This window comes from Crocodylus siamensis, chromosome 5 (genome assembly GCF_052110815.1).
Source record: "Crocodylus siamensis isolate JL-2025a chromosome 5, ASM5211081v1, whole genome shotgun sequence".
Lineage (NCBI taxonomy): Eukaryota > Metazoa > Chordata > Crocodylia > Crocodylidae > Crocodylus > Crocodylus siamensis.
The window spans coordinates 120437395-120459504 of NC_143399.1; the positions used below are offsets into that span (position 1 = coordinate 120437395).

The following is a 22110-nucleotide window of genomic DNA, read 5'->3' on the forward strand; positions in this document are numbered from 1 at the left end:
CCAAGTTCAACACTGTCAGATGAAAGAGACTTGCAAAAGCAGATATTTAAACAAGGGAAAAGATTAACACAGCCCAGGGAACAAAATAACTTTACTGAACTGAAAGCTACGTTTGTCCTGACATCCTCTCTCTTCACCTTGTCATTACCAATAACATCGATGCATCCTAGGAGAAGCTATATAATTGGGATTGGAGCAGCTAATGTGGACACCATAGGGAGCCCCCAACTGAACATAGATAAAAAAAAAAAAAAAACCACCCTCAAAGTATTAGTAGTTCAGATAGCTGAGTTTTGACACAAGGTTAAAAGCTAGTAATGCAAGTCATATTGGGACTGCCTGCTTACTGAGGACAAGGATGCATGTTTTGGCAATAATACTTTGTCCCTTTTAACAAGCCAAAAATTCCTAGGAATTTGAAAATGTTAACATTAGTTTTCTAAGTGCGTAATCAGCAAGGCGGAAGACAAGTAACACCATGAAAAAATGACAAATAAAAGATTACTGACCAAGTGCTACACTAGAGTTGCCCTGAGTTTTGAGTTGGGAAGAAGTTTGCATGCCTTGTGGGGTGTTGGTTCTGCTCTCATCCATGCCTAAAGACATATCCTTCCTAGGCATTTTAGCTGCTGTTGCATCGTCACTCATTCCCATCTGCTTCTGCCTTCTTCGTTTCTTACTCCACAGCTCATGGCAATCCTGCCATAAAGGAAGGCTGAAAAGAAGTGTAGTAACATTTAGCTTTCTCTGTGTATGAAAATTCATCACATTAGAATAATTACTCAATTTAGGATTAAAAAAATGAGTCTTTCTATTGGGAATCTGAAATATGTCTTAAGATCATAAATGCAAGCAAAACCTCAAAAACGTTCCCCAGGGGAAATGCACTTGTCAACAGGCTTTATTTCATAGTAAACATTCTAGGAAAAGAAAAGGCAGTTAAAGCTACCTGCCTGGAACTGACAAGTTTCTTTATAAAAAGGAAAGTCACCTTAGTACTCTAAGGTGGTTCCCAAGCTGTGGTCTGCAGTTGGTGCCGGCCTTTTCCACTCGTACCCACCTACCCACCCTATAAAAAGGAACACGGTGATTAATGAGAAATCTTGATTCTTGACAATGCCCTGTTGGTCCAGAAAGTTTGGGAAACACTGGCCCAGTAACTTGCAATCCAATCAGCCACTTATCTTTGAATATCCGTATTAAAATTATGAATTTTGCTGTTCAATCTGATGAAGAACAAGCCAGGTTGTTCTACAGTATCAGGACAGTGCATATGATATTTATGCAGTTGATTGTTATGTACTGAGGTCTTCCCTTTAATAATGACTGAAGCCCTGAGACAGGTTTCTCTTTTCCTCCTGCTGCTAATGCCAGACGCAAAAGGCAGCCATTTCCCGCGCCCCACCGCGGGACGGGGATTCGGCGCTGGGCTCTTCCCTGTTCACTCGCCGTTACTGAGGGAATCCTGGTTAGTTTCTTTTCCTCTGCTGACTAATATGCTTAAATTCAGCGGGTCGCCACGTCTGATCTGAGGTCGCAGTTGGATGGGAGGGTGCCGCAGCGCACGGGGGGGGCAGGGGCTGCCAATCTACACTGTGCTCTACTGCAGACACTCGAGCATCTAGTCAAGAGGGACAAACAATTTTGAGTAAACTCAGTGCCTTTCTCCTTTCCTCTTCTGCTCTCAGGGCATAACTGGTTCATTTTTAGGAAGCTATTTTTTCAAGCTGGAGGGCTGAAAGCAACCAGCCATGGTATGGCACACAAACAGTACGTGTTATAGTAGAAAATAATTTAAACAAAAGAACTAAGGGTCTACCAGCCTACCTCATTAAATTGCTTTCATTTACCTGCATGCAACTGATTATCTGTAGCAGCTCACAGAAGGACTTATCTATAGAAACAGGGATAAAATGATGGCAACCTTCACTTCTGGGGCATCTGGTACAGCTGCTCAACATGCAGAAGACCGGAAATATTCCTGTTTAGCTAAGAACGTGTAGTCTTAAAACACATCTGGCTCCATCCTTGCTGACCTAACACTTCTAAAGAAATCAACCTATGCATGTATCAAAATAAGAATCAGGGGGCTGGGACAAGCTGCTAACTCCCCTTGTAAAGGTTTCACCCCTGCTGAGATCCATTACTATTCAGCAGAAGCAGGCATAGCGCATGGAACAAGATACGTGGTATACTCAGTATTCTCTTGATGCATTTAGTAACAATGGACAGGAAGGCATACATCTACCCCTCCAAAACAAGTCATATTCAAAAACACATCTGCTCTCAATCTGGCAGCCAAGAAGAAAAGCCAGCAAGAGCCATTCCAACTGAGAGAACAAGGCAGAGCTTTGTCGGGGAGCTAGCTCAACCCTGATTCTATGCTTGCCACTCCTGCCGACAAAAGGACCCCTGCTCTCATCTACCAATAGGAGGGAGACACTATGGCAAGTATGCACTTCTATGATTGATGGTTTGTTTTGTGTTTCCCACCACCTATAGAAACGTGAAGTAGATCATTCACCTTAGCTACAATTGAAGAAGAGTGCATGGTTCTTTGGAGTCAGAGGAAAGAAATGACAATTTCTGCTTTGTCCTCTTTTCCCCCACGTTAGAACAAAGGCCTGCCAAATAACTCTGCAAGCACCAGCTGGGAGGAAATTAGGGAACTCATCATTGAAAGCAGGCTGATCTGTCCTTCAGCAATCCTCCCACTTTCTTTGAAGGAACAGCTGTTCCTTGCTAGGCTGACAGATATTGTGGGGAGAAGGCAGAAATAGCTTCCTCCTGCAGAACCATCTTTCAGGTGAGTGGGGTTCTTCACAGATATCAAGCCGCAGGATTCTTAAGGGACATTCACTTAGTAAGAATCTGCCTAAATGTTTTGCCTACTCTTACAACACCCAAGATTGCTATAATAAAGACAGCTGGGAGACTAAATATTTTTTTTTTTGTATTTTTTACCTGGCCATGCACTTAATTGCATGTAGTCAGTTTCATTATTTTCTCTGTATGAATCTTGTTTAGGATGCAAGGGAGCAAAAAATATGGAGAAAAAATGGAAAATTCAATTCAAAGAAAAAGAGTTAGCAAGGGGGCTCTGGCACAAGTGTTGCACTGGAAATTATCTACCACATTTTTAAACTAAGTTTAAGATGCCAATGTCTTTTTTTTTTTTTTTTAATAAAGAGTAGACGCATTTTTCTGCTACTACTGTCCTAAAGCATATAGGCTGTTTTTTCAATTAAAAGGTGCCTGCTAGTGCTGCCTCTGACCATATTCCCAGTCAGTGCACCCAGCTCCTACAAAAGGCTTCAATAGAAAGTGTACCAAAGCCAACTAGTACCAACTGTCATTAAGTAGGGATTCCCTCAGGGTTTCCTGATAAAAACACTTATTTTAAATGAAAAATGCTCATTTAAAAATGTGACACCACTAACTTCAGCTTCTCTACATGATCAGCAAGTGCAACTCACTCAAAAAACATTGGAATTAAGTGCTCAGTGTCTCCAGATAACTGTATCAGGAACACAATTGAACACAGATCCTGAAATATTTACCCTTTAATTCCTCTGCTCTTTGTATGTTGACTGTTAATGACAACAAGATAGCCATCACAAAGCCCCAGTGAACAATAAACATTATTACATTATCATACATAGCTCTGTTTAAAAACAAAAAAACAACACACCACTACGTTTTATGGCTTCATGTTCCTACAACCACAGAACTGCACGATTAATTTGTGCAATATCATAAATCTTCTGCAGCCCACACAATTACAAGTATGCTTTTGCATGACTCTGGCAACTGTTACACCCCAGCAGAGAACATGCTGGAGCAGGATATAGACAGTAGGATCCAACAACCACTTGTGAGTTCAGATATTTCAACCCAGAAAGAACAAAGATGGATTTTATGTGACACACACAGGTCATTAACTCTGGGAAAGACATATGCCATGTTTAACAAACTAACTATGCTAAAACCTTGTGTGTGCAGTCCTGCCATGACTAGGAACCTAATGAATTCATGGCTGATGTGGGTTGCCTGGCAGCTCCTTTAATTTTGCAGGTCGCCCCATGCATCGTTCCCGCCCCCCGCCCACTGCTGATCGGCCAAAGGGCCCCAGTGGCCCTGCTGCTTGTTGTTGACTGGTTGGGAGGCAAAAACAGTGCCATATTTAAAACCATGGATTTTGCCTCCCTGCCTACCAGGAATAAGCAGTGGGGCCTCTCTGCCAATTGGCGGTGAGGGGGAGGAATCTGAAAGATTAAAGGAGCTGCTGCGCAGCCCACTTCTGCCGTGAATTTGGTAGGTCGCTACGTCATGACAAAGGAGCCAGTTAATTGTGCAGTTCTCTTACTGGGAAAATGAGCACAGACCACAAGTATTTGTATTTAAACTTATTATTTTCACCAATATGAATGACTCCATTTATTGAATAAGCACCATTATCACAGGAAGGGACTTACTCTGGTGGAGGCATTTTAGAAGGTTCCACATCTCGCAGAAACTCGCACTGAAGAGCCTGTTCAGCTGTGCAGCGCTTGCTGGGGTCCAGAGCAAGCATATAATCAAAAAGATCTAATGCAGCTGCTGGAATACTGAAAAAGAAAAAAAAACAGAGGGCATGTCACATTTGTATTTTTAGATGCCACATCTTTATGTTATATAAAAAAATACTCTTTAAGTAGGTTTTAATAGTATGATTACTGGAGCTTTAAAATGAAACTTTTTTTAAATTACCCTTTTAACAAGGCTGCATACAATTACTGTACACTTCGGAATTTAGCAGACAAGATTTTTGTCTTTTCTTAAAAAAAAAATAATAATAATAATTGGCCTGCAAATACTAACTGTGCTGCTTTAAAGTTAACACAAAGTAGACTCCCTTAATACAAACAGGATGATACATTTTCCTAACCCCAAAATAGTGGAAGGGGAAAAAAGATTCTAAACAGTCTTACAGATGTTTTCTGTAACTTTCATGTTCATTATTTGCACAAAACAACTCCAATGGCACTATTCTAGGATACATGGCTCAGATAACGTACCTTATGTACTAAACTTATGGCTAAAAACTCTATAATGGTTACAATTCCATGTATTTAGATGTAGATGGGTACTGCATCAAAAGGAGTCAAGTATTCTGAGCAGCTTTTAGTCCCAGAAACAAGCAGCAGGTGCGCCCAGGCCTGGAAAGCAACTATTTCTAATTTAAAAGCTGACTAGTGGCTGAAATATTACAGTCAAGTCTCCCTTCTTGACGCATGCATGCAGCACCCATAACTAATACTGACAGAAGACCTGCATGCACATCAAGTGTCACGGGAAGGATGGGAACTTAAAGTCATTTTCCCCGACATTTGACTGAGCACCTAATGAAATCTCTGGGGAACAATGACATTCAGGTCCCCAAAACACTTAATACAATATAGATAGTTAAGGAAGGCATCCTTACAAAGCAAACTCTTCTCTCAATTTTCGACGATACTGCTTCTTTGGTTTCATTGTATTGAAATAGGCTAACTTTATTACATCAGGCCAGACCGCAGGACAAGGGCTCCCACAAATTCGGCTGTATAAAAAACAAAAACAAAAACAAACAAAAACAGTTGTATGAGAACCAAAACAACAAAATGAAAGTGGCTCAAGTTTTATAAACACAAGCACAGTTAATACAAAGAAAACAAACTATAGTCTAGTTTTCAGGCTTGTTTAGCCAAAGCCTCTCCACAAAATGCTTGCAACCCACAATCATGAACAGCATTGAGAGTTGAGGAGCAAGGACAGGTACTCATTCTTCACAGGCCAAAGCAAATCCTACCTAAAAGTTCATGTTGCATCTCATACTCTTCTCTAAATAGTGGTTCTTTATAGCCAATTATGGTATTTTTGAAAATAAAAGAACTAACTACACCTGGCTAGCATCACCAGTAACCCAACAGAAGGTCAGTGTCTCCTACAGATACCAAACATACAAGAAAGAAATTTGGAAGAACCCATCCTAGGTTTAGAAATCCAGCATGTTTAGTTCAATTTCTCTATACCTCTAAGCTTTGGTGTGAACAGAAACTATGCCAAATGCTAGAAGCAAAATGCTCTCTACTGCAAACTTAAAAAATTCAACTGTTAACAATGAAAGAATAAAATTGAATAGTAAGGCTCGAAGATGCTGATTGTTTTGTTTTCATCTGCAAGAGGACTGTCTACAAGAGCCCCCCAACTTCCTTGCTTTATCTGACATGTTCTAATACCAGACTTTTAATTCCAAATTTAGCCATGCCATTTATTGTAAAACAGGCTTTAAACTTTGTGGGCCCAGTAGCTGGAAACCTAATTTTTCATAAATTAATCTATCTTCCAGCTTTGCAGATATTTGGTTTCAGCTTCTACAGCAAATGTCTTTTTCCCTTTATATAGGCTATACTTGTGCAAATGAAGAACCTTCTGTTGTTTATGGCATTTTGAGGTCACTACAAGCTACAAATAAGTCCAAGGTTTGCCTTCATGCTTGCTTACATGTTCTATAGCATACTCTGGGGGGAAAAAAAAAAAAAAAGGAAAAATGCTATTTTTCCACTATGACTTTTAATGATTTGGCATTACATACGGTCCTGGAGGAAAGGACTCGACGGATGGGAAATGGAAAAGGATGAACTCTGCCATATTTTGCCTGCCATCTATGATACTGGTAAATATCTTTACAAGTTAAGAACTTACAAATACATGATTAAGAACTTTACTATGACAAGCAGTTTAGATCCAGATGAAACATGCCAGAAATCATCCTGCTGTTTTAAACTGATATATAAATGTGGGGTATCAGGAAAGAGGAAGCAGCAAAGCTAATGATCATCTATTTGAATATCCTTTTGATAGCAAGAAGCAAACAGCAAGCTATATCAGTTAAATCTATACAAAACTCTACTGAGTTTTGTGAAGTACACAAGAGCTGGAATTAAGTGCTACACTACCATCTAGTGGATAAAGAAAACACATTCATACAGCATGAATTTAATTTTTACTAGCGCAGCAGTTCCCAATCTGTGGCATGCAGGCAACCCATCAGTGCTACGCGTTAACAGATTTATTATAATTACTTTATATGGCAAAAATTTGCTGGTGGTACTTAAGGTTGTATCACTGGTAGTGCACAATCTGTCAGGGTTTGGGAACTGCTACGCTAATGGAAAGCAACAGAATGACTACTACCATGGTTTATACTTCCTAAAAGGCTGTTTGTAAAAACCACTTTTCCTATATGTTACATAAAGCATTTAAACGTAAATCAATACTTTTCGGCATCTCAACATCACTGACCTCTCTCATGAAAACGTTCAGGTGAAAGTTGTTCTGGGCTTCTATTACATTTGCTAGGACTAATTTATATGCTCTTTCCACCAGCTTTCAGGGTATGACCTCTTCCTCTTTTTGACACCAATTATATCAGAAGCAAGAGGAAGCACTTTGCTGGCTGAACTGGGAAAGGAGGATCTGTACCAATTCAAAGCAAGAACTTCCCAGGAAGACTTACGGGGTGAAGAGAAGAGAATATTTACATCTACAAGGATCTGGAAATTTATGGGGCAAGGCAGAGAAGCTCTTTCCTGAAAAAGTCCTTTTGCAGCTATGTGGAAGACCCAAGTGACAACAGAGGCCAGCAGCATGCAGAGAATCTTTTCCTGAGGAACGCCCTCCCCTTTGTCCTTCAAATGTCCACCTCCATGTTGGCCTTTAATTTGCCGAGGGAAAGGAAGGAAGGAAGGAAGCTACTCTCTCATCTGTTTTAAGAGAGGGCATGTCAAATGCCCTGCTCCGACACAGACTTCAGTAAGTCAGCAGACAGCAACTCTAGCTTCAATATATATAAAAAGCCCAGCTCACCAAGCCCATGAAGACTACAGAATTACTCAGTTCCAAGTAAAGGTCATTTTGCTCTACAGTTTCCCCAAAAGTTACCGTCATTTTTGTTCTGGGCAACAATTCTGACATACTTTAAATGTTGCTATTGTAAGTCTTTGTTTTGGCACCCATGGAAAAGTAAAATTTTTGTTAAGTGCATACAAATTACCTTATTAGTTCCAGCTGTGCAAGTTCCTGATTTGCTTGAAATATTGGCTTCTTAGTAAAAAGCTCACCTAGGATGCATCTGTAAAATAAAGGTTTATATAATTCCATCAACATAGCTGTTAGGATCAGAGAGTTTCACTTTTGGTTCATGGCTTACACTTCTTCTACTTTTGCATTAAAAATCCTTACCCACAGCTCCATACATCAATAGCTGGTGTATATCTTTCCTCTCCAAGCAGTAGTTCAGGAGGCCGGTACCATAATGTAATAACCTTGTTGGTATATGGTCGACTGGGGAAAAAAGAGAAAGTTCAAACTTTAACTATAGCTTCAATACAAAAAAAACACCAGTCTAGATTTCTAAAAAAATAAGAGAGAAGTAAAATGTTCCACTTTCTGTAATGTCCCTGTTACTAGTCTGAGTCCACCATCACCGCTGTCGTATAAAAATAAACAAAGAACTCCCTAAATGAGTCTACCAAAATACAGACTGAAAAAATACCTCCTAATCATGAAAGACTACTATCTACTTCAATGGGACAATAAACCTAAAGGTTAACAATATTTAGTTAGCCTCTTTAGTTTCACCACTCTCAGTTCTTCTCAGATCCTCCTGAATTTTAAGGTTATTAACAGTAGCACATCTTCAAAACCAACTCCCCAAGAAACCCACTAGAATTTTACCAGACTGAAAACTGAAGGGTATATTAAAATGACTGAAGTTAACAATACAGCACCTCTTTCTTCTGTATTTAATGCTATAAGAGTTTCTACATTTGTGTTTACTTAGGAACCACATAAGGATTTCCAGTGTAATACAGAATTCAGCTGCTCATGGCACAGGGCATGTGGTAATCAATTCTGATCTTCCTTCACTCATTCCTTCATCATTATTTTTTTAAAATTATGGATGCTAACCTCAGATTATGTTTAACACCATTTTAGAGCTCAGATTCCAGTATTTTACCATGTGGACAGCACTGAGTTCAGCATTGAAGTCAGCAAATATTCAATAGCAATTGCCTATTTCAGCTTTCCTACTACACGTTCTGAATGTCTGCAAAGTCCTATTTCAGCTTGAATAAATTAAGCTCTGTTAGTGATGGCAATCGAGTTCAAACCACAAATGCATACAGGTACAAAGGAATGCATTTGAATAACCTAAGTGGACTTCAAATGAAACAACAAGAATATTGCGTGGTGCTGGTCAAGATTGCCAGCTCTAAAATGTTTCTAGGAAAACAGCCTCCCTCTCAGGCTAACGTTCCTCCTGGCTAATGACCACAATAGTTACCTGCAGGGCAAATGTCTCCTGACAAGACACTGACCTACAATGGGGACTTCAGTATCAACTGAAAAGAGTAATGCCCATGCACTGAACTCATCAGTCACCTTCTAAAACTGTGCTACAAGCATGGCCATTTCTGCCAAAGAAACAGATTTAAAAAAATAAATAAATAAAAACTTAAATGCCACAGGAGTGTAATGCCGCTGACAAACGCTCATTTAAAGGTATGATGGAATCTGATCTCTGATCCCAGACAGTTGTCTGATCCCTGAGTTGCTATACATGTATAGCAACTCAGGGATCAGAGATCAGACCTCATTCACTCTTGCCAGTGCAGGAGGAACACAGGCTCCCAAGCTGACATCTGGGTACGCCACTGAAATCTGCGTACCCCACAATCAGCCAAATGTCAGTTGGCGCTGCGGTCTAGAACCAGCTCTGACGTGATTTCCACCAGGCTGGCAATTAGTTGATGGTTGGCTGGATCCAGTGAGGTCTCCACTGGGCCAACCATCAAGCTCACAATCTGTTAAAGCAATACTCAAACATTTTTCATAATTTAGTGGTGAGTCCAGTGGAAGTCAGGTGAACACAAGCTAATTATATTTTATTGATATGTAGACAACTCCTCCCTTTCCATATACAAAAAATCTATGAATTCACAAGTTGAGCACAGAATTGAAAGTGCCTTTTAGAAATACAATTTGTACCTTATTTAAAAATTCTATTTTAAATTGTTTGACAAACAGAGAGTGTAAATCTAGAAATCACTGAAAAAAGTAACACTTAAATTATTTCCTCCTGCTGCTAAATCTCAAATCCTTTTAAACGGTATGTAATTAGGTCAGTAAATCAAATGTCAAAATATAGATAGAGTGAAAATTTAGAAAAGCTTCTATAATACAATTGTTTAAAAGCACGCAGAATCACTGCTATTACTGCAGGTCAAAACCATACTCAGCAGGCACCTGACTGACGAATCAACTGCCAAAAGTTTCTAACCAGCTTCTTATTAACCTTCTAAAGTTAATATGCAGTTATGTCAACCAACACAGATACCTTTTAATCTTCGTTATGTTGATAAAGTAATAATGTTGCCGGTTAGGTTTATTCCATCTGCATTTTAAGTTTTACCATTCGCAAGCTATATATTCTATTAATTAAGGAAGTCTTAACAAACACACCTGATCTACACATCAACACCATCTGGTAATGGCAGCCACAGTATCAAAACTTGAAGTTGCACGAACATTAAATAAGCCTGGCACACACTGAACAGTACTGTGCTAGGGTTGCATCCACCTGTCAGTTCACTCACTTTGCGACAAGTGTCTCCATGAAAAAATTACATTTCCAAACACCTGCTTAAATTATTCGCCCTTCTTCTCTGCAACTCTCCTTTCACATGACAACTTGCAAAATTGTTTTTCAGCATCAAATTTATATTCTCAATGCAGCTGGCTAAACACAACACACTGAAACCAACAACACTACCATCAAAACATGCTTGCTAGGGGCGTGTGAAACAGGCTGTATTTGATTCGAATTTGGCCCGACTCAGGGACAGTGATTTGATTTGTTAATTCGGATCACTGTCCCGATCCAATTTGGCCAAATCTAAATCTGAAGATTCAATGCTGATTTGGAGAATCAGCAATTTGGCCATAGACAGTTTAAATATTTTTTCTACATACCTCAAGGTACCAGCATGGCTCATGAACACTGCAAAGGCGGATGGAACATTCTGCAGGAGCACGGGGGGGGGGGGGGAGGGGTGTCACTTCCAGGTCCGCCAAGGAGCATGTGGGGGACAACCTCCCCCCTCTCAGCAAGCAGCCATGAGGGGACCCTGGGTACCCCCCAGACCCAAGAGGCACCAGTTGCCAAGCCCAGGGGGGAGGGGGAGGGGAGCAAATGTGCTGAGGACCCCCACCTGTGCTCCCCCAGGATGCTCCATCTGCCTCAGCACCTCACGAGCCACCTGGTACATTGAGTTGTGTAGAAAATACATTTAAAGCTGTATCTATATTCAAATCGTTGATTCTCTCCAATTTGATTCAGAAACATCAAAAGGGTCTCCTGATTCGATTTGGATTCGGAGATTTGGCCACTAAACTAGGCCAAATCTCTGAACTGAATCAGAGACTGAAGCTTCGCAGAGCCCTAATGCTTACCACTGGAATCCATAGTAAACAATCATGCTGTATGGCATCAACACCATAGACCTCATTTTCAGTATCAGGTATGCACCAATCAAATGTGTGTGTATAACCTGTGTTCAAGTGTCCAATGTATATTCCTTGTGATGTAAACTATAGATCCTAATTTTTGTGAACCAAACCACACACTACCTTTCATACAAGGTAAACTTAAAATGAGCATGAGACTAATTGCAAATCTTTATAACAAATTACTACTATACCATATAAACTCTGTAGCTGTTTGCTGACATACAAACAGGAGCAGAGATCAACTGTAATATCAAACTCATTTTAAAGTACTTCTTTTCAAAAACTAAAGCAAAGCAAATTTTTATTTAAATAAAACCATTCCTGCATCTGTTCTTCAAAGCTCGCCAGACTTGTCTGCCCAGAGGACAAAATTAAAATACCCATACTGCAATGGATAAACTCAATATAAGCAAAATGTTACTTTTTTTTTTTTTCCCTATTTGAACCCTTTCCTGGTGCAGAAAGAGGTGGATAATAGTTTTTAAACTACATAATAGAAATATTACTTTATGCAATCAGGCAGACTACTTAACAGCAATTTTTTGTTTCCAATCAATTTAGGTTGAAAATGAAAGAATTAACTGGGGTGTTACTAATCCTTGGAGGTTTAAAGAAAGGACATAAAACAACTAGTGAATGCTCAAGTAAGAAGCCATACCCCAACCAATGGTATTTTGAAACAATTAGGAGGAAAAGAAACAAAAAAACTCCAATACATTTGTCAAACATCTGAAAAGACAAAAACTTTGGTATTGCACACACACAATCTTCACTTTTTAAGCCACCATGACTACAGGTGTTCTTTATTCTCTCCCCACTAATCATTTCTATTGTACTCTAATGCTACCAACAGAGGAATAAAAAAAAATGTTTCTCCTGGTACTACTGTATTTTTTTGAATAGATTCCACCCCTGAATATAACACACATCCTGTTTTTAAAAAGCAACTATGAAAAAAAAAGATCTCACCTTGGCAGCAATTAGGGCAACAGCCAAGGCAAGCCTGAGCTGCTGCTAGCCCTTTGGGCCAGATAAGGCCCACAGACCAATCCAACACCAGCAGTCCAACCTCATGCAGTGGGTCTGGGGCCACATAACCCAGGGGTACACTGAGTCTGGCGCGGCATGCCAGGTTTGAGGCCATTTGTGGGCTCTGGAACCACTGATGTGCCAGGTCCAACCCCATGTGCCAGCTCCAGGTGCTGTGTCCCATGTGGCATGTAGCTCCAGAGCCAGCGTGTCGGTGGACCAGGCACACCAGACTCAGCTAGGTCGGACTCAGCACGACAAGTCTGGCCATGGACCAACCCTATGCATCAGCCTGATCTGGTATGTGGGTGGGGAGTATGGCACCCCACAAGTCAGGATATTTGACGGCGGGGGGAGGAGGGGAAGCAGTGGTAGTGTTTAATTGCCATGGTTCCCAGGTCCATGGCAATTAACACTGCCACTGTTCCTCCTTCCTCCCTATCCCCTGCCAAATTTTCAGACCCATAGGGATTCCTTTTCTTTGTATATAATGTACACCCCAATTTTCCCCAGCTGGTTTTGGAGGAATAGGTGTGGGCTATATGTGAAAAATATGGTATAAGGATTTAAAAGAAAATATTTCTCCAGTGCAGCATTATCTTACCTCTCTTCCGAATTGTACAGTCGAGCAAGCCCAAAGTCTGCAAGTTTAATCTGCCCTCTGGTGGAAAAGGAACAAATAACTATTTAGTGAATAATCTCATCAAGAGGTCTGCAAACAAAATTAAGTAGGTGCCAAATGTTCAGACAGCTTCAGATGACTCTCGTTAATTCATACTACTAAATAATCTTTTCAATTATGAAGTACGCTAGCCTTCAATATTTTTTAAAAAGCGAAACAGGACATTTTGTAATACTTCTTGATAAATGCAGGCATGTCCTTTGCAATATGTTAGTAAGATTCAAAACATACAATGTAAAAGCACTTAAATAAGTATGTTAGCAAACGTCTGAAGGGACACCACCATTTTGTACACGAGGACCAACCTGAATACAGGTGTGCCATAAATCAGCCCTGCACCCTCCCCAAGTGCCACTCTGATCTCCTTCCCCAAACCAATCTCCTGCTCTTTCTGTTCCCTGTCCCATCTCCTGCTGTGCTGTCTGTCCCCACTCTGACCTACCAGTGGTTGCCAATAGGTCACACAAGTGGCAGAGGCCACCCACCCCTGTTGTATACTGTACACTTTAACTGAAAACTGTACAGAATTAAGGTATTAAATCATACCCAAATGCTCATCAGCAATTGCACTTCCCGGTGGAAGCCACAGAAGACTCTGCTCTCCATACGTGTAACTAAACATAACATCCAAGGAGTATTTTCTGCAAACATGGCAGGTGCTCTAATGACTAGCGCACTGGGCAAGGACTAGGAATAGTTGTATTCTATTCCCACCTTTGCCACTGGTCAGCTGGGTGGGTAACCACGGGCAAGTCTGGTATTAGTGTATAACATATCTGTATATACTTATATTCACATACCTATTATTTAGAAGAATATTAGAACATTTAATATCTCTGTGCAAAAAGTTCTTCTTATGGCAGTAGGCCAAACCCTCCATCAACTGCCTCATAAATGACTTTATGTGATTTTCATTAAAATGAACCAGGCCAGATTCCAGTAGTCCCATTAAGTCATGGTCCATATATTCAAACACCAAGTAAAATGCACCTGGAAAGAGAGAGAATATCATTTTCAGAACATTCCAAAACATCTGTTTTACCTTTTACAAGTACAGCTTAGTATTTTTTGTCCTCAAATGTTAAGCCTAACTGCTCACATTTTCACAGTATCTGGAGCTGGACTTCATTGGCCTCTTATCTGAAATGCTAAACTGCACTCAATAACTACTAAAATTAAAATTATGTCTTCACATAAGCAACTGCTATGGTTGTCATAAGTATGTTAAAATTAGCAAAATCATCGTTTATAGTGTTTATCTGACCAGGCACATAGATTGCTACACCATCTAAGCACCAGGTTTCTTTGTATGCAAAATGGTTAACCTGGATTATATTTCATTACTCAGACCTTATGGAAAAAAATAAAAATGTATGTTTTATATATATAGATATATACACACACAAAGCAACAGCTGAGCTGTCATCATCCTTTGAATTTTAAAGTTTCCATTGTGGAATTGTGTTAGAAATAAGCCTGTTATTCACAGATTGTAAGTGAATGCAAGACTGACCAGAATGAGAAAGTACAGCTAACCTAGTAGTCACCAGTAGCAACAGCCATTCAAATGTCAAGAATTCATGTCCCAAGTTCCTTCACACCTATAGTGAGGGAAAACCTGGTCCTGTCCCACACCAAACAGCACAGATGATCCTGTAAATGCTACTCGATTAAAGTACATAGGGGCACTTTTACATGTCTCTGCAAATGGGGGGAACCCAGGTTTCCTTGCTTGCAGATGTGCTACAAACATTCTCCTGCAACTCAAGCCCTGGCCAGTCCTAGGAGCAGCAGTTGCCTGACCCTGCAGGACAACACAGGATGCCTGTTTCACCCAAAGAAGTGTATCAGCTCTGCTGGAACACATCCTGGCACAGCTCATCTGCTTCACTGGATGACATCTGTTTATAGTCTTACAGACTAAAGCAGAATGATTTCTAGGACAGGGGCGTCAGACCCATTTGGCCCCGCAGGCCAGATAAATGGCCCAGGACCAGTTCATGGGCCAGATGAATGGTTCAGGGCCAGCCCTGTGGGCCAGACTGGGCCCACAAAACCCCTCTCCCCTCCCACATACTGAATCCAGTGCCTTCTGTGCTCACTCTGGCCAGATCAGGATGCAAACACCAAGAAGCTCCACCTCAAACTGGTCCAGGGGACATGCGCAGTACAAGTCCCAGACCGGCAAAAGCAGGCACTGGATCTGGCATGCAGGAGACTCAGAGAGCATCCTCCCGCATGCCAGATCCAGAAGTTGCTCTGGCCAGGACTGCATTGGATGTGGCAGCTGCCCCAGACCACCTGAACTGGGTACACCAAGTGCACACTGCATCCCAGACTAGCAAGAGTGGGCAGCATATGTGGTACAGTCCCAGACTGACTGGAGTGGGAACTGGATCAAGCACACGGGAAGGGGTGCTGAACTGGCCCTGCATAGGGATGACACCAGGGGCTGGATGGTATGGTTCTGCTGGTCAGATCTTAGATACCTCTGCTTCAGGGCCCATTTCCTGCTTCCTTCTCAACTGAGGCTCAAACAAATCAATGGGGACTCTTAAGCAACACTTAGCCCTTTCATTGCACACACAGATGGTTGCAATGGAGAAACCAAATCCAACTGCAAAGCCCCTGAAGAAAAAAAGGCAGAACACCACCTTTTAATGCTAACACAATACCTTGGTATAAATGCTAGCATCTACCCAGGGCAAAACTCTTGACATTCTACCATTCCCAAACAGAAGAAAATGCAAGTCTGAAGTCTAGCATTCAGCTTATCAGTTTACCAAACAAAGGTCAGTATTTGATGCACAGACTGGATAAGAGAGAGGAAGGGGTAGATGCTGAACAACTTCTGTCCAAGTGCATGGTACTTCTGTCCACTTGTGCAGCCCTGGTGCTGGGAAAACCCAGCCACTGACCCCAGCCCTAGGACTGCTCTTTTCACTCCCCTCTTCTACCACACTGGTCTACTTTTTACCCCCACCCCATTGCTCGTACCGAGCCAGTCCTCTCAACCCCCATCCCACAGGCTGCTCTGTGTGCAGCCATTTTTATCAGTGTTTACTGCTGCCAGAGCAAAGTCAGTCAGTCCCAGTGAGGGGAGAGGTGTGGGTTTGCTGGGGGGAGGACCCCACCCCAACCCTGAGGGGTCACACCTCCCCATCTCAATCCCTCGCAGGTCATGCCTGCCCTCCTCTCCCTCCACAGGTCAAGCCTGCCCTCTAGCTTGCTGGATTCCCAATCCCCTCCAGTCTGCCAGATTCCCAATCCTGCTGGCTAGTCCCTGCCATCCTGGCTTACCTGATATCAGGCAACCATTATGAATCAATTTAACCTCCCCACCAGATGTCTGTACTTAGCCTTGGGGTTTGTAACTTCTACTGTTGCTTTTGTCAACTCTGCCTAGTGAGCAGGATACTGATTAAAGGAGCACTTGCCTGGATGGTGTACACACGCACACAAACTGGGGAAGTGCTGAGCAAATGTACCCAAGCCATATCCACAGAGCTCCTCGTGGGTCAGCAAAGATTCTAGCATTTATGTATATGGCAAAATAAATAACTGGTACTACAGTAGTGGATGTATCCACTTGATATTAGTCTTTAAAAACTTAAGTGACAAGCACAAAGAATTGCACAACTAACATTTATTTTTCCGACTCCACATGTTAATTAAAGGAAAATAACAAGTTTATGACCTTGCTATCCATATGATAGATCAAGGGCATCCCCCAACCTTAACCTAGTCTGGGGTGACTTCTCACCTGACTCTTCAACCACCACAATTGCAGTCATGAACTTAAGAAAAACGACAGCAAAGTTAGATGCAAAGCAACAGTGGACTCACACTTTACAGACTACTATTAAATATATAACTCAGTGTTGCACCCAGAATCAACTGCTTTTACAATCTGCCAGAGCCAAATCCTGCTAGCCCTAGATTACCAGGCATTCATGACCTGCTACATTCACCTGTAGAGCGATACTGCAATTTCATAATGGCAATCATAACAAGTCATTACAAATTTGATTTTCAGTATCACGCCAACATTTTCAGAAATGGTCAAAGCCAGAAAGGGAGGTCTCAGACCAGTTCAGGAGAGGCTTTGTTTTCAGGCCATTCAGAAAAAATGTAACTGGGGCTATTTTCATGGGGTGAATGTGATCCTATTGGGAGACAATGGTTAATCCATCTGTGGCAGGACGTGACCTAGGGGTGCCATGAACTCCCCTAGCGCCCCCTACCTACCGTGCCAAATCAGGTTCAACGCACCCTCACTATCTCGCCCGCCACGTCTTTGATGGAAAATTGTTAAAGGGAGGCTGCCTTTCTACCCTCTTGGCACGGGGTCTTGAGATGTCCCTGTTCTACAGAGATTGATTTTGTGCACCCAGCCTCATGGGCTATGTGTGGCTCCTACCGCCCCTGATATCACACCCCAAGCCTCTCAGGTGTACCGGATGTTGTTAAGTCAAACTACCATTGCCCGCGCCCTTGCGGACGTTCTCCGGGCCCGCCTCTGTACGCTTGCCCTCTCCCGGGCTTGCCTCTGCACGCTCGCCCTCTCCGGGGCTATTCGCCTAACTTCTCCCGCGGCTGCTGCCTGCCCTGGGCCTTTTCCCCGCGGTCTGTGTACAATCACCCTCCCTGGGCTTGCCTTTATACGATCGTCCACGCTAGGGCCTTGCACGTGCTCACACCCGCGCGCTGGGGCCTTGCTTCGCGACTCCCGCAACTGGGGCTCAGGGGGCCGTAGCCGTGCCTGGCCCCCAGATCCTCTTCTCGGGTCCTACGCCCCACAGGGGCTTCCCACAATCGGGCTCAGGCAGCCTCGGCCTTACCTGGCCCCAGACCCCTTTTCTGGGTCTTGCGCTCCACTGGGGCTTCCCACAATTGGGCTCAGGTGGCCTTGGCCTTACCTGGCCCACAGTCCACCAAAACCCCACCCCCCGGGTTGGGGTCGGTGCCCCTTTTACTACTGTGCCCTCTCTGGCACTTGACTGCTATGCCCTCTCTGGCACTAGGAACCCCCACACTACTGGGGAGCTCCTATGAGGCCTCCTCCAACCCCTATAGCCTCACCTGGTCCTCCAATCTTATACAACAACCACAAAAACAAAAACCTCACACCCTTGTGTTATAACAAATTCCAAGCAGATTGGCTATCCATAGCTCTACTCATACCCCTACCAGGGTTTTCCTTCACCCAGTATCATCGGGCAGACACTGCTCAGGCCATCAGGCTTCTCTGCTCTGCCTACTCCCACAGAGCTTCCTCCTTCTTAACCGCCAGAAGGGAACTGAAACCACTGGCCTCAACCTGGCTTCTTCATAAAGGCCAGGCCCTGCCCCCTTCCAGTCAGCTGACCAGACTGGTTGTCTCAGCAACCCACATCTGTACTGCCCTGGTGACTGGCAGCTGAGGCCATCCTACTATTTGTCAATAGCAAGCACCCTAGTGCCCTGCTACACCATCTTACTTCACATTTGTTTAGACTGCAGTAGCTCCCAAAGGGTGTGTCATGCCATGAGAGTGACAAGTGTGCTGCAATAGCCCTTTGTGTGAAGAGGTAAATGCTCTCCACTCCATCTGGTACCCTGTACCTGCCCCAGCTATTCTAGTAGCACCTGCAGCTATTCCTCTATGGACTGCCACTGCTGCTGCCTTCCCTGTCGTCACACAGCCCGTGATACCGGTATCCGTAACCTCCCCCACCTCCTGCAAATGCTCCCAGCAGCACGCTCTGCTGTAAGCAGGTGGATGCATGTTTTTCAGCCTGGCTCACCTCCTCTCCTCATACTCCAAGGGCCAGTAGGAGGGGCTACAGGGTGGTTGCCAGATTTGGATTTGTCTTAGATTTGTCTGTAGCGATGATGATAATCATTTATGCTCTGTCAGTACTTCTATTCTAAAGGCCCGTGAAGATTTAATTTAAACTGCAGGATCTTTTTAAAGGCCTTTTTAAATGCTAAGGCCAAGAAAGGCAAACAATCATATTTAAAAATTAAGAACTATTAAATTATACAAAAGCAAAAGCACAACAACCATTTCCTATGATACATTTGCTGATGTACCGCTGTATTTTTAAGGCATGCTAAACCTGTCTTCCACTTTCTTCTTAGGTGATTTGTTCCTAGTTTTTAAATCTCTCACTAAAACATCAGCATTGCCTAGGGCCCACTAAATGGTTAATCTGCCCCTGATTGTGAATCAGGAAGCAAAGGGGTTCAGGCATTGGAAAGGTGGGGGCAGTGAATCTCATGGACGCTTGCTACCAGCAAAGGAATGGCAGGACTCAGGAATTTAGGGTTCTACCTCAAGCTTGAAGAGTATGTACTCTAGCAGAAGTACAATTTTCTACTCACTGCACTCAGAAATGAGTATTTTGCCTTGTCCCCACATCCTGTCTCTTCTGCAACTGTTACTGGGCAAGGAACCAACCTCCTTTGTCAATAAGTTCTAGTTTCACTCCTTTCCTTAGCCTTCCTCCACTTGCAGTCTCCTTTCCCAGTCATTCCTACTTCTTGCTCTTCTCAGCATCTCATGTGATCTCTTTCCATTCTAATCTCTAGTCATCTCCCCTAAAACTATATTTTTCACTGCTCCAGGCTCCTTCATCAGTCTTTACCCTTGCATTTTGGCAAATGTCCTTGAAGCCTATATTTCAGAACTTTTTCTGACCAACCGATAGAGGCCAAGAAGGGACTTCTCTCCTTTTTCTTATTTTTGGACAGAGGCATGGGGAGAAGGGGGGACATATCACATAGAGGTTTTTTGACTGGAGTGAGTTGATGCTCCTGCGCATAATTAGAAAACACTCAGAAATGCTTTTGCTCATCCTCCCCTGGTTTTACCTACAGCATGCTGTAGGTGCTGGTATTTCTGGTTTTAAGGCTTAGAGTTGTGGGTGAACTTGAAGGGTGAACTTGAAGTGGCGATTTTGGGCCATCCTTGAGAAAACGGCTGCTTCTGACCATACAAAACCAGACCAGGAGGCCCCCTTCCAATCTTATGTTCCTCTACAATGTTGTGTTTCCCCACAGGTCAGCTTACCAATCACTTTCCCCAGCTAGTGCCAGGTCTTTTTAATTTTTTATTTATTTTATTTTTTTTGCTATCTACTGTACTCTTGTCCCTTCCTACAGTTCCTAGTCAGCATACCTTCTGCTGTCTCCTTGGTCAGCCAGTCAATTTTTTCCCCCATGCCCCAAGACTCCACTCTCCACCCAACAACACCCAGCCTCAGTATCCCCATAGACTCCACCTATTCTCAACATCCCTCTGTATGTTTTTATCCCCTACACATTTGGGGATAGGGTCCAAAAGAAGGGCCAGTTGGGTCCTTAGGGAGTCCCCCAGCTCTTAGTTCATCTGCTTTAGGATCTATAGTTTCAAGGAAAGTTCTGCTCAGACCCACCCAGACTGGAACATACCCAGTAAATGGACTGTTTGGGCAATTTAGCTGTGAAAGTCTTTACTAAGCACATGGAAACTATTTTTTCCAAATGCTTTAAATATGCCCAAAGCTGTGCAATATTCACAGGAATGGTAAAATGCATATCCAGGCAAATAACACATCTGACCAAAAAAGGGTTGAGAATTTAACATGGACTGAACATATGTTTCATTAGCCTTCTTCCTGGAAAACGTAGAACTATTTGAGCTCAAGTTTTTAAAAGAATGTTTGGCCTACAACAGACATAAGGAGGTCAGCACCTGTCTGGCTGAAGTCTGGAAAAGTTATAAACAATTGAAAGCAGGGTCTTAAAGTGAAGTATGTCAAATAGCTTTAATGATGGTCAGTGCTATATTAATCTTTCTAAGTTCCTCTGCATTATTTTTGCTCCTCTCTTATCAGTGTTTTTAAAAATGAATATTGCTAGTGGCAACATTAATATTATAAAGGTGCAGGTCATCACACCTCAAAGCAAACACAGATTTTTTTCTTTTTTTTAAAAACTGATTGTCCAGCAACTCTGGAAAGTCACCTAACTTTGTGCAAGTAAGCAAATATTACCTCCTTTAATTCTGCTCCCACAGTCCTGTATCCAAGCTTGAGGAACTACAAAAAATAGACGATTCTCTGATTTACAGGTTGCAAAGCTTCAAGACCAAATGCACATACAATTAAAGCCAAACTCATTCTTATCTTCTTTTTAAAAAGCATCACAACACAAGTTACAAGTCCCTCTGAGCTCTGAATCTTTCCTCCATGTTACTCCAGCATGCAAATACAGGTGTCAGGTGAAACAGCCAAACAAGCAGGCTCCCATTTGTGCTAAGCAAGAGCCCAATGAAAGTGTAAAAAAGAAAGATACTCCTCATCTAACCAAACCATTTGTGGATACAGCGCTTCTGGACTTCAAAAAGGCTTTTTTGACAGAGTCCTGCACAACCTGCCTATAAACAAACTGGAGAAATGTAGGCTGGACAAAACTACTACAAGGTGAATAACTGGCTCAATAGCCGCAAGCAAATAGTAATTATTAACGGGTCACAACAGCAGGAGGTTTCAAGTTGAGTCCCAAAGGAGTTTGTCCAGGGCCCAGTGCTGTTCAGCATGTTTATTAACAATTGGATGTTGGCATGGAAAATTTCTTGAGCAACTTTGCAGAGGACACTAACTGAGACACACAGCTAACGTGTTGGAAGATGCAAGTACAATTCAGAAAGATCTCGACAGATTGGAAAGTTAGGCTAAGGCTAACAGGATGAAGTTCAATGTGGAAGACACAAAGTGCCACACCTCAGGAGGAATAATCAAAAACACAAATATATACAAATATGTGGCTGGATGGCAGCA

General features: G+C 42.4%; 2 protein-coding genes across 4 annotated transcripts in view; one reads left to right on the forward strand and one right to left on the reverse strand.

Annotated features, from left to right (window-relative positions):
- The window catches only part of MPLKIP (M-phase specific PLK1 interacting protein), a 55886-nt gene extending 47816 nt beyond the window's left edge, over nucleotides 1-8070 (forward strand). The window contains exon 2 of the mRNA XM_090050071.1: nucleotides 7411-8070. Within this exon, the coding sequence (XP_089906197.1) occupies nucleotides 7411-7617 (207 nt within the window). The 3' untranslated portion in view covers nucleotides 7618-8070. The remainder of the gene's footprint in view (nucleotides 1-7410) is intronic.
- CDK13 (cyclin dependent kinase 13) overlaps nucleotides 1-22110 on the reverse strand; it is a 74692-nt gene that overhangs the window by 9906 nt on the left and 42676 nt on the right. The window contains exons 6-13 of one of the 3 annotated variants that reach the window (XM_090050070.1): nucleotides 21325-21369; nucleotides 14107-14296; nucleotides 13229-13285; nucleotides 8266-8367; nucleotides 8078-8155; nucleotides 5465-5581; nucleotides 4476-4607; nucleotides 564-715 (exon numbers count right to left, since the gene is read on the reverse strand). In XM_090050070.1, the coding sequence (XP_089906196.1) occupies nucleotides 564-715; nucleotides 4476-4607; nucleotides 5465-5581; nucleotides 8078-8155; nucleotides 8266-8367; nucleotides 13229-13285; nucleotides 14107-14296; nucleotides 21325-21369 (873 nt within the window). Of the gene's footprint in view, nucleotides 1-509; nucleotides 716-4475; nucleotides 4608-5464; nucleotides 5582-8077; nucleotides 8156-8265; nucleotides 8368-13228; nucleotides 13286-14106; nucleotides 14297-21324; nucleotides 21370-22110 lie in introns of all 3 variants that reach the window. The other 2 variants (XM_090050068.1, XM_090050069.1) reach the window with 2 other exon arrangements.